The sequence below is a fragment of the Alexandromys fortis genome, unplaced genomic scaffold (assembly GCF_014885135.2).
Source record: "Alexandromys fortis isolate MF-2015 unplaced genomic scaffold, M_Fortis_MF-2015_v1.1 scaffold_6, whole genome shotgun sequence".
NCBI lineage: Eukaryota > Metazoa > Chordata > Mammalia > Rodentia > Cricetidae > Alexandromys > Alexandromys fortis.
In genome coordinates, this window is record NW_026067902.1 from 3,169,322 (window position 1) to 3,185,206 (window position 15,885).

Genomic DNA, 15,885 nt, shown 5'->3' on the forward strand with positions numbered 1-15,885 from the left:
GGAAGAAAATGGACAAAGGAACAGTTTATTTTGGGAAGACAAACTAGAAATAGGCTAGGAGTCATAATGATAAGCTGAGTTGCAAAGCAGTTCCTGTCTTCCATTCCTTCTCTATTGTTATATAAAAGTCCCTTTTCATATGTCTCTCTTGTATAACTCTACCAATGCTTTAAAAACATTCTGATAGTGTTAAGGATGAACACAGGACCCTATGCATGCTGCCACCCGCTGCCCAGCCTTCTTTCTTGGGCTTTCTCAACTAGTTAGGTCAGTTTTATCTATGCTGTATGCTAAAACACACCTTCTATCCTTTCCTTTTCCCTCTTCTTATTCAGTCAAAGCTTTATGACTCAAACCAACCATTCTGACCTTTCAGCCATATGCTCCATGCCTTTGACCTATACAGGCTCCCAAACGTGCCTACCATTTTTATTATAAATTATGAATATAGACTGAACATGGTCAGGAAAGTATTTCTTAATAATGCATGTTCAGAATGTGTTTGCCTGCTAAGTAAAAAAAAAAAGCCCCACATGTCTGTTTTACAAACAATTGCCTGTCCTGCCTACCTGTGCAGGTAATGAATCTATCAGCCCTCTTTTATTTCTTGACCATGCTTGCTTAGACTTTGCATTTTCTTCCATGTGCACTCACTGTGCCCAGTCCCCATGTGCTGTCTTCTGTCACGATTGTTTGACCTGGGCCTCTGTCTATCCCTTCCTTGCCTTCCACTTTATATATGTTCTCTAGCCTCTTGAACTTTTATAATTCAAGCAAAACACAGTCAAATGCCTCTCCTTTTGCTTTTTTGTGATCATCCATATCTTAATCCACTAACAACATCTGGGGGACCTTGCTGCCTTAATTGTTCCTTCATATTTCTCTCACAGCCAATGCTCCTTATATGTATCTTCAAACTCTCTTGATCTAATTTCTATACCAGCCATAGGGCTGGCAATCAGTTTCAAGCAGCCCTCATCAGTCTTGCAGAAGAGTAAATTGACCTGCTGTACCTGAACCTTGCCGTCTTGTTGGTCCTGTTCATACTGAAGCCCTTTGGGCTTTCAAATGTGCACCACAGGCAGAAGGTATCAATCCCACCCATGGCAATCCATGGCCAAAGGAAGTGTACCTCCCTGTCTTTCCCTAGGGAAATAGCCTTGATCTGCATTCCACCTGCTGCTCTGCTTTCCCTTAGGCTCATATACCCAGGTCCCTGACAACACTGGTTCAGCCCCATAATGTACTTTCAACATCACTTTCCGAGACATCTTTTTTTTCTCCCCCATCCCTCTTTCTCGCCCTCTGGATCCACACTCCCAGATGCACTTCTTCATTGAGTCTTCATTTTCGGAGAGATGCCATTCTCTAACTTAGTAAAAGCATCTTTAAGGCACTCCAAAGTTTTGTCTTAGTTTTTAATCATTGCTCTGGAATAAAATGAGACTAAGACAGTTGAATAAGGTATATCCCCCTAAGAACTGCTGATTAGTCTAAGGGCAGAGCAGACTACTTACACTTAAGGTGCTTAAACAAAAGTTTAGAGAGTAGAATTTCAAGTAGGCTATGGTCATTAAAAGAGAGAGAGAGAGAGAGAGAGAGAGAGAGAGAGAGAGAGAGAGAGAGAGAGAGAGAGAGAGTTGATGCAGGTATAAAATCTGAAACTCTTTGGAAAATGTATTGACCTAATTTGAAGTTTTGCCTTTAATAACAAACGAGTAACGAGTGCACACATTAAGGTCTCTAGGGTTTTCTATCTCCACAGCCTTTTGTAGTTTAAAATTATATGCCATGGACACTTGCTTCATCCTTTCTAAACTGGCAATTGTCATGGTTCCTTTAAGAGGCAAGCCAGTCCTTTAAGAAGCAAGCCGATGCCATGCATGACAGCAGTCACCTCCTACACTCCACGCCTCCAGACACCCAGGAAACATCTTGTGTATACTTAAGCTGTCTCTGACACACATAATTTCTTTTTCATTCTTGACTAATCAGTCTTGTTTGCCCCGTTAGCAAAGAGAACAGTATATTTTTGAACATAAAAGGTTGGTAAGAAAGGCAAAATAAAGACTCCCACAAAAAAAAATTAAAATCTAGTGTAAATCTGCACGAATGGCAACAAATAAAAGATGGGGAAGGAAGGCACAGAAGTTTAAGACAAGGGGTATTTATGAAATGCTGGTTGAGGATCCAAGCTCTGGGTATTTCGGGGTTAAGGGTAGTGACTGCAGTCCTCCTGTTTTGGAGAAGTGGGATTAGTTTTGACATTTCAGGATTAAGGTCAGTTTCATCAACAGGCTGCCACAATCTGTCAGCACCACCTCTGGCTCTACTAGCACCCTACTTCTGATCTTCAAATCCTGCTTGGGTTGCCTTGGGGAATATCCGCAGGGTTGTGCTCTAAGATGAAGACAACTCACCCGTAACCTTTCTTTTTACTAGACTCTAAGGACATGGGGAGAGAAAAAACACTACCTAACTCTGAGGATGTCAGAGTGATTGTGAAGGTAGCCTTTCAATTCAACACACAGCATACACAACTTTTGGGAGGCTTTCCCAAGAGGCTGAATGTATTTTCTCACCTCTTGACTGTGGACTGGTATGAGAGTAACATTGGCCAGTATGATGTGCTGGAAGTGAGAAGTCTGGGTCTCAAGAGGATCTCAACAAACTCTACATGGCTTGTAGAAAGAAAGGCCATATAGAAGCAGAGGAAGCCTCAGCAATAGATGATGGTCAGCTGCTTCCCAGTGGGTCCACAGTTGGCACAATCACAGACCAGTCAAGATTTGAACTCTCTGCCAGGCATAACCTAAGTACCACACCAAAGAACTGAGCGCTAAGTAAATTATTTCATATTTTAAGGTACCTTTTGTTATATAGCAATTTCTAAGAATTCTTAGCCTCTGCTATATTGCTCAGATCATGTTGCCTCAGAGCAGGTTTCCTGTATCAGTTATAGTATTGGCAAAAGAAAGGATTCTAGGCTGTATTTGGAAACAACTATATGGTGTGGCACCATTTGTGTCTCACAGCAGCATCGTAAATTGCTCCTGGTTTTTGGCCACGAATGATGGAAAAAGCAGTATTTTACTTTAATGCTACTTGGGTGAAAGTCAGAGACTGACTAAGCTTTATTGGTGAAAATGTAGCGTACTGACTATCCATTAGGATAGTGGTAATCCATGGGCTGTTCTGGTGGACCTGATAAGGCCATGGAACATTTTAGATATAAAACTAACTCATCTACAGCTAAATGAAATCTTAGGCAAACATCATATGCCCATATCAATAACGAGTATATTCTCTGATTAGAAGTGACCAGAAAGACCTGGTTCTACCCCAGTTTTGTTGATTGTATAGCAACAGAATATGCAGGAGTGTCGCTGTGTCTACCTGGTGGCACATAGCTTTACAAGGCGTTTTCATGATTCTTATACCTTTAGATCTTCCTACCTACCCCATGAAATAGGGGGCAAGGGTATTATTTATTGTCTTTATATCTCTTAAACACATGAGAATGGGGCTTAGAGAACTTTTATGTGGCTTAGTATATCATTCACAGCCTACTACTGGGTAGTAGGGAACACAATATCTTCTGCAAAACAATTTTCATTTGTTTGTTTGTGGGAAAATAAAGTGATGCACGCGGGTGGAGATGCGTAAGGCTGGAGTTCCCTCAAGAATGCAATGCATTTCAGCAATCTTACAAGTTGACACGTGGTGTCTTGCTCTCCACCGAGGAAAGCCAGGGTTTCAGTGCCATGGGTACATTTTACAGAAGAAGGATGCACTCAGAAAATGAAGTAGGTGGAAGATAGCACATTTCCCCAAAGTAGGGTCTAGGGAAATGCATGGGAGAGGTACACATTGCAGAAAGGGGTTGTCTTAGTTGGAATTTCCCTAGACTGGGATGCCCCAGATAGGTATAAGGCAGGCAGTTTATTTGAGTGGGGTTGTGGAAAGGAGATGAAGAAACAGCAGCCAATAAAGGAAGAGATCAATATCATGTAATCTACCACATGAACAGCTAGAGATTGATCCAGCTGAGGAATTCTGGGAGGCAGCATAGAACCCATCACAGGGGAGTGGAGCCGTCTATTTATCCAACCCACCCCATCCTTTCTTACAGTCTTTATCTGAAGGTATAGAACTACTTTGGATGAATAAATAATTTTTCCTAAATGTGTGTTTCCCTTACTGTTATATTCACAATATTTGCAACAGGACCCAGACCATACTAAAGCTTAGTGATTTTTACAGCATGTGAATGAAAGGGAGGTTTTCAGGGATCTCCTGAGAATCCATCATTCTGTCTTTCTTGCTGCTTGAGGAGTCCAGTGTCTCTTGGAATTTCCTGGCTTGCTGAAGTGACAAAGGCACAACCCTGGAATGTATTTCCAAACACTCCTAGAGTCATGTGTTTGAATCACACCTTATCATGTACTAGCTGAGATGTCTTGTTCAAGTAAAGTTAATGTTTTCATTAGCAAAAGGGGACTAGCAATACCAAGTTTGCAGTTTTAAGACAGTTTAATGAGTCAACATAGAAGAGACAAAGCCCTAACCACAGCGCCTGTCCCCTGTCTAATGGACAGAGAATATATGCATTATCTTCTCTTCCTCTGCTGTTGGCACAAATGTCAACTTGTTAATGAGACAGGGACACAAAATTGGGGAAAGCTAGTTAAAACCTATTTTAGGGCTAAAATAGAGATAACAGCAATGAAAACAGGCAGGAGAAGAGGAGGGAGGGCAGTCATTAAACAAGTGATTGGCATCAGGTGAGTTACCACGTGATTAACCACTGGCTCCTGCTGGAGCACCTTTGGGAGGTAAAAGGTTGATGCTCAGAGAATATATATTTTATAGGATATGAAAGAGGGAAAAAAGGTGGATGGAGAGGTGTCCCGGTGGTTAAGAGCATGGACTGCTCTTCCAGAGGATTTGGGTTCCATCCTTCACTCCCACATTGTAACTCACAACCATTTAGTCAAGAAGAACACCTCCTGCCTAGAGGATACAGGGGCAACTTCTGAGTTTGTGTAAGAGGGTCTTTTGCCAGTGCCCGAATGGAGGAAGGAGAGCTAGCTTTTCCAGAGTTCTGCTGTGATATTACTAATACATTTATTGGGTTGCTATATTATCTTTAAAGAGTCATCCCTGGGACATCCGTCCTCCATTAGCCAGAAGTAGATGACCACAAGAAAACCAAGCCTGGACGAATGCGATTGTCAAAGCAAATATGCTACCCAGACCATCTGAAAGCAAACTGCCTGCACTCATCTTTCCTGTGAAAACCCACTCATTTTGGATGAGGACAGATGGCGCTCGGCACATTCTGCACAGCCTGAATATTGACCCCCCTTGTCAGTTCTGACATATGCAGTACATAATCGCCTCTTCTGTCTTTTAGCACCCTCTCCACTACCAGGATTTTAAGAAAAAGATGTGCCCTTGCTGTTGCTCCTTTGAAGGAGCCTAAAATGCTGCAAATGCTTTCTGATAACGACTTATCACTGCTCTTCCTGCTTCTATCCTGCCCTCATCAAACCCCTGGGGGAGACTCCTGAGTAAAGTAAATTACCCACCCACCAACAACAACCCGGATAAATACACTTGCATGACTACCATGGGTTAAGGAGAGAAGTGATGGTGGAAGAGATGATAGGAGACGGTGGAAAGACGGTCTGGTGATGCAGGTGGTGGTGGCTATTGTGGCAACAGGGTCAGAGGTAATGGAGGAAATTATAGTGTGTGTATATATATACATATGTATATAATTTATTATATATTATAAAGGTGATGATGAAGTTGGTGAGGATAGACATACCAGTTAAGATAATGAAGTGGTACAGGCAGTAGGAAAAGGAAAAGGAGTGTTCGGTGAGAAGGGGGTGTAGCGGAGGTGGTGGTGTCAGAAACCACAATAGTGGCAAATGAGTAGTTATAAGAGAAATAAGGACAGCATCTCCCATAAGAACGTGTCTACAAGTGTCCAAAGCCACAATTAGCCATAACAGGCCAGAGGAGATATAACCGAGGTGCCGACTATCTGAAGAACATGTAAATAGATGTAGTATCTCATATATACCTAGAACAGGTTTTAAGAACAAAGGCAAGTTGGGTGTCGTCATTGGGATTGTGTTGAAATGGAGCGTCTTTGGTTCTATGCTCATTGTCCTTGTTAAATACAGCCGGCTTCTTAGGACCAACTGAACAGAATATGTAGACTTCGTCTTCCAGGATGAGTGTAATATCAGACAGGAGCCGATAGCTGGGGTCTATAATTTTTAATAATTTTAAACTAGCTACAAAATGTCAATCACTTCACAAACCAACAGAGGAGACAGGAGGGATTTAATATACATGCTGTAATGATATTTATCTCACAGTTTATCTATATTTCATTCATTTATATAATTTTTTAAAGGTTTCTTTATCAGCTACTAAACATCTCAGCAATTTGGTGTGCATAGCTCTAGATTAAGCAACAAAGAGTTGTACTGATGACAAACCACAGGGAAATAGTAATCAACAAGAGGCAGACTTCGAAGATCTACATCTTCACACTTTCCATGGCAAGAGTGTTGTCTCCAAAACATAGCTTTCAAAAGCAGCAAACAAACCCTATATTACATCCATTTCACATAGTTTAAGCCAAACGTATTTTGCTAGAAATGATTAAATGGTGTGTCAAATCCATGTTTGTTGTTGTTTAGAAAAAGAAAAAGGGGATGATTATGACCAGTAAGTCTGTATGTTGACAGGAAAAACGTGACACAGCTGCAGGTTTTGCTGGTATGACTTAATCTTGACAGTGTCCTGATACTGAGCATGCGTTGTTGCTTTGTTATTGTTGCTGTTGTGTGTGTTTTCTTGTCAGTATGCTACTGTCATGGAAAGTTTTTGTTTAAGTAGGAATCTAAAAATCTATTTAGTTCTCATGCATAAATGCATAAATCACATCACTTTTAGTGCAATGCCTGTTATGTAATTTCACATTGTCTAATTATGAAATCATAAGGACAGATAGTAGCCATGAGGAACCAAAGACAGCACATTTGGAGAGATTCAGAGCCTGACACCCGAAGAAAGGACTGTGGCAGGAGCTCTGTGGAATGTCACAGTTTTACGAGAACAATACTGTGTATTGAGAGAATCAACAGCACATTGAGCATTCCTAAATTGTTGTCATTCAGCAAACACCACTGAGAAAAGGAAAAAAATGAGACCCAAGACATCTTAGGTTGGGAATCAGAGCCATCGGATGACTACTATGTACAACCTTTGGAACGAAAGAGAGCCAGAGAGAACAAAAGACACGTAGCATCATTGGGAAGCTGACAGACCACACAGGACACTTACAATGGGGCGATTGTGTGTGCATGTGTGTATGTGTGTGAGTGTATGTGTGTGTGTATGTGTGTGTATGTATGTGCAAGACCTACTAGGTAATACCATGAGAAAAGCGTGAAGGGGCTCTCTTGTCCAACAGCATTTGGAGGAGAGCACAGAAGGAGGGCAAATTTAACCACTTCCGAGCATCTTTGTTGCGCGTTGGTTGGCTTCATCGATTCTGGTTTTGTTGGAATCAGCCTAGAAAAGAGGAGAGAAGTTTTAGATTACTCCTTATGAAGTCCCATTCACTGCCTGAGTCCACTCATTCTTGTTTTGTGAAACAACCTTGAAACTTCCCCATTCAGAACCATCACCTCCCCTCCCCCACCTTCCCCACCCTTCTAAGATCATTGCTATGGCCTTAAGTGGACAAGATCAGGTGGAAACTTGACTTGAATTTCTGACCACTTCCCTCACTGAATAGCATCTGCTTTTTGAGGACAGGGTTATATTATTTATCTTTCTACGCGGGAAAGGTACTCAACACTCATGACTTCTGTGGAAGTAGTCCTAGCTGTTCGACTGAAGTGAACTACCACCACTCATTAGATCCTTCTTGGCCAACTTATCCAGCAGAGTCTATCTGTGCCAATTGCATCTTAGGTCTCAACTTTCTTGTTTACAAGAAGGGCATGGTGAAGAATAGTGCTAATGTGCGTGGCACCAACAGTGTTTTACTCGTTAAACCTGAATGACGTTAGCCATTGGGTGCATATGATCATTTGCTACTTTTTCCAAGTAAAGAATCAAAGCAGATAGAAATACTGTCTAGAGTCTTAGTAATTTAGGGAAAGCCAAAATGTAAGCAACCTGGATTCAGAAACCACACTCTTACTTACTCCACTACAGCGGTTTCCTGTGATGTATTGAGCATCCATATATAATGAACCTGCAAAATGTTATTTCTAAGATTAAGTACTTATTGTGTCATATCTTACAGTTATTGTTATTGAGTTAAAATTTGGCATGTTCAGGTTATTTACTGATCTATAAGCTCATTTTTCTTTTTCTTTTTTCTTTTCTTTTTTTTTTTAGTTTTTTTCGAGACAGGGTTTCTCTGTAGCTTTGGAGCCTGTCCTGGAACTAGCTCTTGTAGACCAGGCTGGTCTCGAACTCACAGAGATCCGCCTGCCTCTGCCTCCCGAGTGCTGGGATTAAAGGCTCCTTTTTTATTTATAATTTAAGCAATTCAATTCAGTATTCCTTTGGCGTTTTTGTTGGGGCAGTCCTACATAAGAGGGTGTTGTCATTGAAGACAGCAATGTTCAAGAGCCCCTTTTGAAGGCTCACTTTCACGAGTTTGGTAACCAGTTTATGTTTAAAAAAGCACAATTGCCATAATTTTGTACCATGATTCCCACAACCTTAGTATTAACCTATTCATTTTTTGGGTTTCATCTTACTGCATATACAGCATGAAACCCAGGAATGCTACAAGGTTAGACCATTAAACCCTAGGAAATTAGCTCTTCCCATAACCATGGAGAAAGGTAAGTCAGCGAGTAGAGGCTGTGTTCTTTCCTGTCACAGGTGGTCATGTTGTTTGTAACTCCATAGTCTCGCAGAGGAGAAAGCCACCAGGTGGTCCAGGGACATCGGAGTTAGTTTTCTGATGAGCCTTATCACTCACTGACCACAGGCTCTGCACCTACTTCTCCACTTTCCAATCTCTGCTAGGTAGGGTCTTTTACATTCAATTTAAATTTGCAAATTCCTAGGATACTGGAGTCATCCATATTCATCCATATTTGGAAAGTTGAACATATTTCCAGATTATTTACAACTGAATTATCTGGCTAGGGTTCTCTGCCATCTGTTTGGTTAATCAGGAGTTGGCTTCAAGATGAGTATTTACATCATAAGAGAGAACACTGATTTGTCCTGATTATTCTCAACTATAGACACCTATATCAGATTCCCAGGAGCCTCCTTTGGAAAATGGATAATCTCTTCAATTTTATTTAGTTTCCAAATCCTTCTGTACCTACAAACTGTGTCAGGAATAATCATACGTTGGTGCAAAGGAAAATTACTAGCTTAGACCAGTTTGAAATGTTCCATTAGATTGAGTTGTGCTGTTTCTAGACTGAAGACAGAAAAGCTAAAGTGAGAAAATAATCCATTTTAAAAGAAACGTTCTTTCTGAAGGCAAATGGAGACCGTTTTGTTTATGAATGTACTGCCTGGGCTTCCCAAGGTAGCTTTGGGAGTATTTTGGTAGAGCAGAGGCTAGTCTAGGGATGGTCTCCAAGGACAGGGTGGACCTGGAACACCGTAAGTGGGTGCCTGTGACTTGCTTATAAGTTCTCCCTGAAGTACATTCAAATTTCAGGCCTATAATACATGACGCAAAAGTATCACTATCTTTCTTATGTTACATAAAAGAAATAGCACCTTTTAGAAAACAACATCAAAACAAACAACAACAAAAACCCCAACAACAATAACAACAAAAACAACGGAATCTCCGTTCAGTTATGTCCCTTGGAAAATGCTTCCATGTTCACTGTACTTATGTGCTTGAAGATTTTTTTTTTAATGGGGGATACCCCACCCCAGTTTTCATGTTTGATTTTAGAGGATCCTCCTTGCTAACATTTTCAATATGTGCTACATGGTTTCCCCTTTGTAAAAAGGCCACAGTATTTACCAGGGAACCCAGACATTGTTAGAAAGAGTCCATCTTTCTGAGTCCTCAACTTCATGGCGGGTGATGTACTGGCCCTGATCAGCCGTCTAGAACTGTGTGCTTACTGTTTACACTAACTATTTACACCAGATAATTCACATTCCAGGGTGAAACTGTTCTCTAGCCTTTCAGGTTACAGAGCTGGTGAACAGTAAATCTCTTTTAGAAGTAACCGCCTTAGTTCTCTGGCGCTCTGTTTCCCACTGACAGAAGATGTCGAGGGCTGCCCAGCCTGCATCTCACACATCTACTTCCACAGACTTTACCTTGAAGTTTGAACATCTCCATTATTCCCTTAGCACCAGGTTACAGAAAGCTTGGGCTAGAAACTACACTTCTGGTTTCTAGTTTTCTGGAACAACTGGGTGTTTGTAACTTTGGAAGACTGTATGTATAAGCACTCATCAGCAAGAACACGAAGCAATTTCTTAAAAATCCCCAGGAATATCTGAAAACTCTTATTATTTGGAACTCCCCAGACATCGCTCTTGGCCCAAATGCTGACAGGAAAGGTTAGTGATGCTGGAAGTGGGGTGAAGATCATTGGTGGGGTCAGGAGAAAGGAAAATTCTCTTTGCTTTGCATACTGTGTGGTTTTTAACTCAATCCTATACATGCAGAACCTTTTGAATATAGTTAGCAGAGACCCAAGCTTCCTTGAGAAGGGGAAAATGTATTAATGTGCAGCACAGTAACATAATGGGATGGGCTCTGTTTTAATGGGGTCCAGACTGTAATGATGGGGGAAAAAGGAAGAATTTCTATTTCAAATATTGATCAAACTAATTACTAAAAGGAATTATGCCCCTTCTCTTTAACTCAGTGACTCAGCGGTCTAGGGTTGATGCAAAACCGGAGAAGCTATTTTTCATTTGTAGTGCACGGCTTAATACAGAAAGTCCTCACCATCCTAGAGAGTTACACCTGCAGAGGGAGCAGAAGATGGACTCTGCTGCTTTTCCCAGAGCAATAAAGATTTCTCTCTTTCAACTCCCAGTAACTCAAAGGTTGACCCCATTATCTGAGTAAAACTTTCTCTTCTCTGGAAGCCTGCTTTCTTCGTTGCTTGCTTCTGAGTCAATCTGGTCCGCGGATCAACAACAAGCACTTCTTGTTTTCTCAGATAGTTTTCCTTCTGGAAAACAGCTCAGCAATTTTTTCTTTGTTCATTTTTCCTTTGGGGCGATAATGGCTTTGGTCAGGCTGCATGGGCTCCAGCATTTTTTGAACTTTTCAATACGATTCTAAAATCCATTGGCTCTCACTGCATTAAAAGCTTTATCGTAGCCAAAGCTGCTTAGCCATGGCAAGCACATTGTAACTTGCAGACAAAAGCAAAGCCCAAATATTTTGCCAGCCAGTTCTGACATTTGTGAGGCTCATTACTGATTAGGTCGTGTTTGGTGCTCAGATATTGCTTATCTGGGGCATATATGAAGCAATATTGTCTATTCATCCCTCCAAGGTATGGAAGGATGCTTGGGGACCAAGAAACCACTACTTAGCTTTGTGAGTTAAAAGATCTAAAAATCAAGCCACTTTACTCCTGGCAATGAAAAAAATAATACAAAGAGAGGTTCAAGATCTCATATTAAGAACTTCAGGGTCTCACAAAGAATAAACACACAACTTAGGAGTAGCTAGATAGAAATGACACCCATAAAATCATTATTAAACACTTAAAGCACCCATTTTCCCCTTTTGGTATTTGGGCAGTTTTAAAGATTATAATTAATATTCACTGTGCTACTATTGGGGATGAGGAGAATGCAAGGAAAGAGAATTAATGTCTGATTTCTATGGTGAGCAGTTTCATGGTTTAGACTTGGCAGTGGGAATATGATTTGTCTCATTTTCATGTGTTCTAGGTGCCTAGCACATGCTTGACATGGGAGAGATTTAGATAAACCTTGACTGCAACTAATTGTATGCTCGGGGGGACTTTTCTAGCATACCCAAGACCCTGTACTCAATCCCCAGCACTGCAATAAATCAAAATCCAAACTACATTCTAATCTTCATTCTAGTTCTGTTGCTGAATCCCATGTTTTTGCCTTGAAATGCTCAGGGCAAAATATCCAGCAACCAGTGCACCTGGAGGTCCCTGTCCTAGTGGTAACTGTTAGTTACCACCTGATAGCTGTGGGCTCACCTTCTCCATGATCCTGTCGATCTGGCGATTCTGGGTATCGATCTCATTGCCCATGTCTAGGGCCATATGACGGAGGTTGCCGATGATGCCGCTCACCTGCTCCAGGTTCTCATCCATTTCATTTTCCCGGGCATCGTTTGTTACCCTGGGAGCCAAAGAGGAAGTTTGAAAGACAGAGTGAGAAGAAAGATGGTATTAAGGAATAGAGCATGTGGAAAGTCTACAGTTACCTAAGGAGGTATCTTATTCTTATTCAGTATACCAACATGCCTTAACATCAAATGTAATTTAAAATCTGTGTTCTGAGCATATTTTGCATAAATATGCAAAAATGTATTTGGTAGCCTTGAATTCTCTCTATCTTTCTCTGATAACATTTGGCTATGAAGCTAAGACAGGTGGAGATCTTGATTCACCCTCCTCATCCTTCCCAGTATTAATCTTGCAGGTATGCACTTCTACATTTGCTTTGACTTCAAAGTTTTAAAGAAGGCATTAAATTAAATTAAATATATCTATTTAATTTTATGATTTCTGAAACTACATCATTTCCTCATTCTTCCATGTTTAGTGTTTCATATTTATTTAGCCTTTCATATTTATTTATTTATTTATTTATTTACTTACTTACTTTTATTTTTCCAGACAGGGTTTCTCTGTGCATCCCTGGCTGTCCTTCCTAGAACTTTCTCTGTAGGCCAGGCTGGTCTCAAACTCAGAGACCTGCCTGGCTCTTCCTTCTAAGTGCTGGGATTAAAAGCATGACCCACCCAGCCTATTTTACTTATTTTTATTGTGTGTTTATGTTGTGTGTGTGTATGTGTATTATGAGAGGGAGAGAGAGAAAGAGAGAGAGAGAGAGAGAGAGAGAGAGAGAGAGAGAGAGAGAGAGAGAGAGAGGTGTGTGTGTGTTCATGCGTGAGTCCTGGTATGTGCCATGGTACCCATGTAAAATTCAGAGGACAGCCTCTTCCTAGCATGTCTACTAGAGTATCTTGCTCATCACAATGTATATCATGTATGAGCTTTCGGGATTTCTCCAGCCCACTTCCCATGTCAGCACAGGCACACTAGAATGACAGATGTGCACTGCTACATCTGGTTCTCACATGGCTTCTGGGCATCTGAACTCACTTGAGTGACAAGAGTTTTATCTGCTGACCAATTTCCTAGCCACCCCATACCTTAATTGTATTTCTGTGAAGATAAAATCATTTATTCTGAGAGACTTGGGGCCAGAGGACAGAGGCAGAATTATGTAGAGACTATGTTTTGTTGTTTTTGAAACACAAATCTCCAAGATTCAATTTGTAAATGGAAAAAAGAAAGTGGCATATAGAACCACAGTGTTTGATCACTTTGCTGCCTTGGGATGTACATCAGTGTGAACATCAGTGCTAACCTGTCTGCTCCTGCTCCTGGGAACTCCCGAAAGATTCAAACAGAACTGCTTTTCAGATGATTCTTAATATGCGCGTATATGAGGTCATAGGTTGGATAGGGGCATTGGAACAGGTGCTTTCAGAGGAGAGAAATGTGTATCTGCTGGCTTCCATTGAAGGGATAGGAAAGGAAGGGCAGGAATTGGTTCACAAAGCATTTTACCACCTTTCCACAGGCCAACTTGAAGGTTAAGAAGGTACTCTATTGCCACCAGCAGGCATCTCACTGCAAACAGAAGGCACTCATTACAGAAGCCTCCCGCTAGTTACAGGAATGAGCTCAAAACTGGAGGGGTAGATGCCTTTCCCCACAGCGACTCCCAGAGTGCACTGGCCTATTTCTTCTTTTGTTCATTTTGTATTGCTTGAAGCCTTGTTTCAATATATAGCCCACACTGGATTTGAGCCCCTGGACCTCTTGAATGCTGGGATTATACCTGGCTTCACTAAAATATATATTAACACGAGAACATTTTTAAAAACTAAGAGAGCACCTCCTACCATTTACATTTCATTTAAATGATCATCAACAATGAACAAATTTATGTGTGTAATCATTTCTGGTCCCAATACACAGCAAAATCCCCCAAGCTTTACAGATCATAGGCGCTTGCTTGTGTCAGTGGTAAGCCATGTGGATTCAGTTGCTGTGTACTCGCTACAGGCACTAGTCCCTCCATCGCTCCTCCTTCCCTTTCTCCATTTCTTTCTTCTGCATTCCTCTAATTGATACTAATATAGCGACTGACTTCAAAATCATTTAGAGGCAGAACTGGACTTGGAATCTCTAGGGCTACAGGTGCGAATCGAGGCCCTACACCTTATGAATCACATTTGAATCACAGAAGTATTGGTTGGTCAACAGCTACAATGACTTGGGGGTAGAGAGTCATGAGGACATATACATACTCTTACCTGTGTTGAGTCCTGGTAAGACGGTCTACACCAGTGATTCTCAGCCTTCCTAATGCTGTGACTTTTTAATACAGTTCCTCATGTTGTAGCGACCCCCAACCATAGAACTCTTTTTGTTGCTACTTCATAACTGTAATTTTGCTACTGTTATGATTCATAATGTAAGTACTTTTGGAGACAGAGGTTTGCCTAAGGAGTTGCTATCCACAGATTGAGAATCGCTGGCCTGTGTATGTAGTCATCTAAATATATCTTAATTGTTAGAGTTTATGCTTTCTTTGACAAAATTAAGCTGTTTGGGTTAAGACAAAGGGATGATAATATGGAATAAACTGGGGTTGGCAACCCCAAAAATATAAGTTCTATGATCCTCTCCTTTTCATTGAAAATATATGGCTGGTTTTCTGCTTGGTTGTTTCCTCAGAGCTGAGGTATTGGCATATATATGTAACTTGAATTTTTTTAATTATAATCATTAGTCTTTAAATATTTTAAATGTTGTAACTTGAAATTTTAAAAATAGGTATTTAAGTTTAAATAGATACTAAAAAGATACTCAAGTTGATGTTTGCTTCTAGATCTCAAAAGAAGTGGCTAATGTACATCTAATTCTCTCTCTCTCTCTCGCTCTCTCTCTCTCTCTCTCTCTCTCTCACTCTTTTTTCACTCAGATCAGTTCTTTGACTTTCTGGTGAAGCTGGCATTTTTGTTTGCTCTGACTTCCAATGGGCTTTGGACTGAGGGAGACTGGAGGACAAGAGAAGCAAGGCTTGGGGAATTTCCTTCCCTTTCTTATTCTAGCCAACTCTGGCTATGACTACCTTTCACTACTATAGTATCTTTTTGCAGTCATAATTTTTGGGTTCTGGTAATAGCTTTTGCTCCTATCTCCTGAGGACTGAATGGTAACAGTTTCCTGCTACTACTAGGCTATAAATGCTGCATCACACACGCCGTTAACATGCCTCTGTAACAGTCTCTTTAATCAGCTTACCTAAAATAAACCCATGTCATCCAGTGCCTTTCCACAACCACTCTGATTCTGGATGTGGTCATGGGATTTGCTTTGGATAGCACCCAAACCATAATTTGGAAGGACGTTGTGCCTTGGGTCTTGTCCTCTTGACACACTATCGTCACCATGAAGAAATCCAAGCTCTTTGTTGGAAGACCTCATGGAGGCGGATGGATGTGCCTTGAGTGATAACCCAGCCCAAAACTAGGGAAATCAGTGAGGGTATTACAAATCTAGTCCTAGCCCGGCGAGGGAGCCCAAAAATTCTTTG

The 15,885-nt window shown here is 41.0% G+C and overlaps 1 protein-coding gene across 1 annotated transcript in view; it reads right to left on the reverse strand.

The window, feature by feature from the left end:
* Positions 1-6,292: 6,292 nt before the first annotated feature.
* Positions 6,293-15,885, reverse strand: part of Snap25 (synaptosome associated protein 25) — a 74,080-nt gene continuing 64,487 nt past the window's right edge. Inside the window, exons 7-8 of the mRNA XM_050134480.1 lie at positions 12,243-12,387; positions 6,293-7,599 (exon numbers count right to left, since the gene is read on the reverse strand). Of these exons, the coding sequence (XP_049990437.1) occupies positions 7,531-7,599; positions 12,243-12,387 (214 nt within the window). The 3' untranslated portion in view covers positions 6,293-7,530. The remainder of the gene's footprint in view (positions 7,600-12,242; positions 12,388-15,885) is intronic.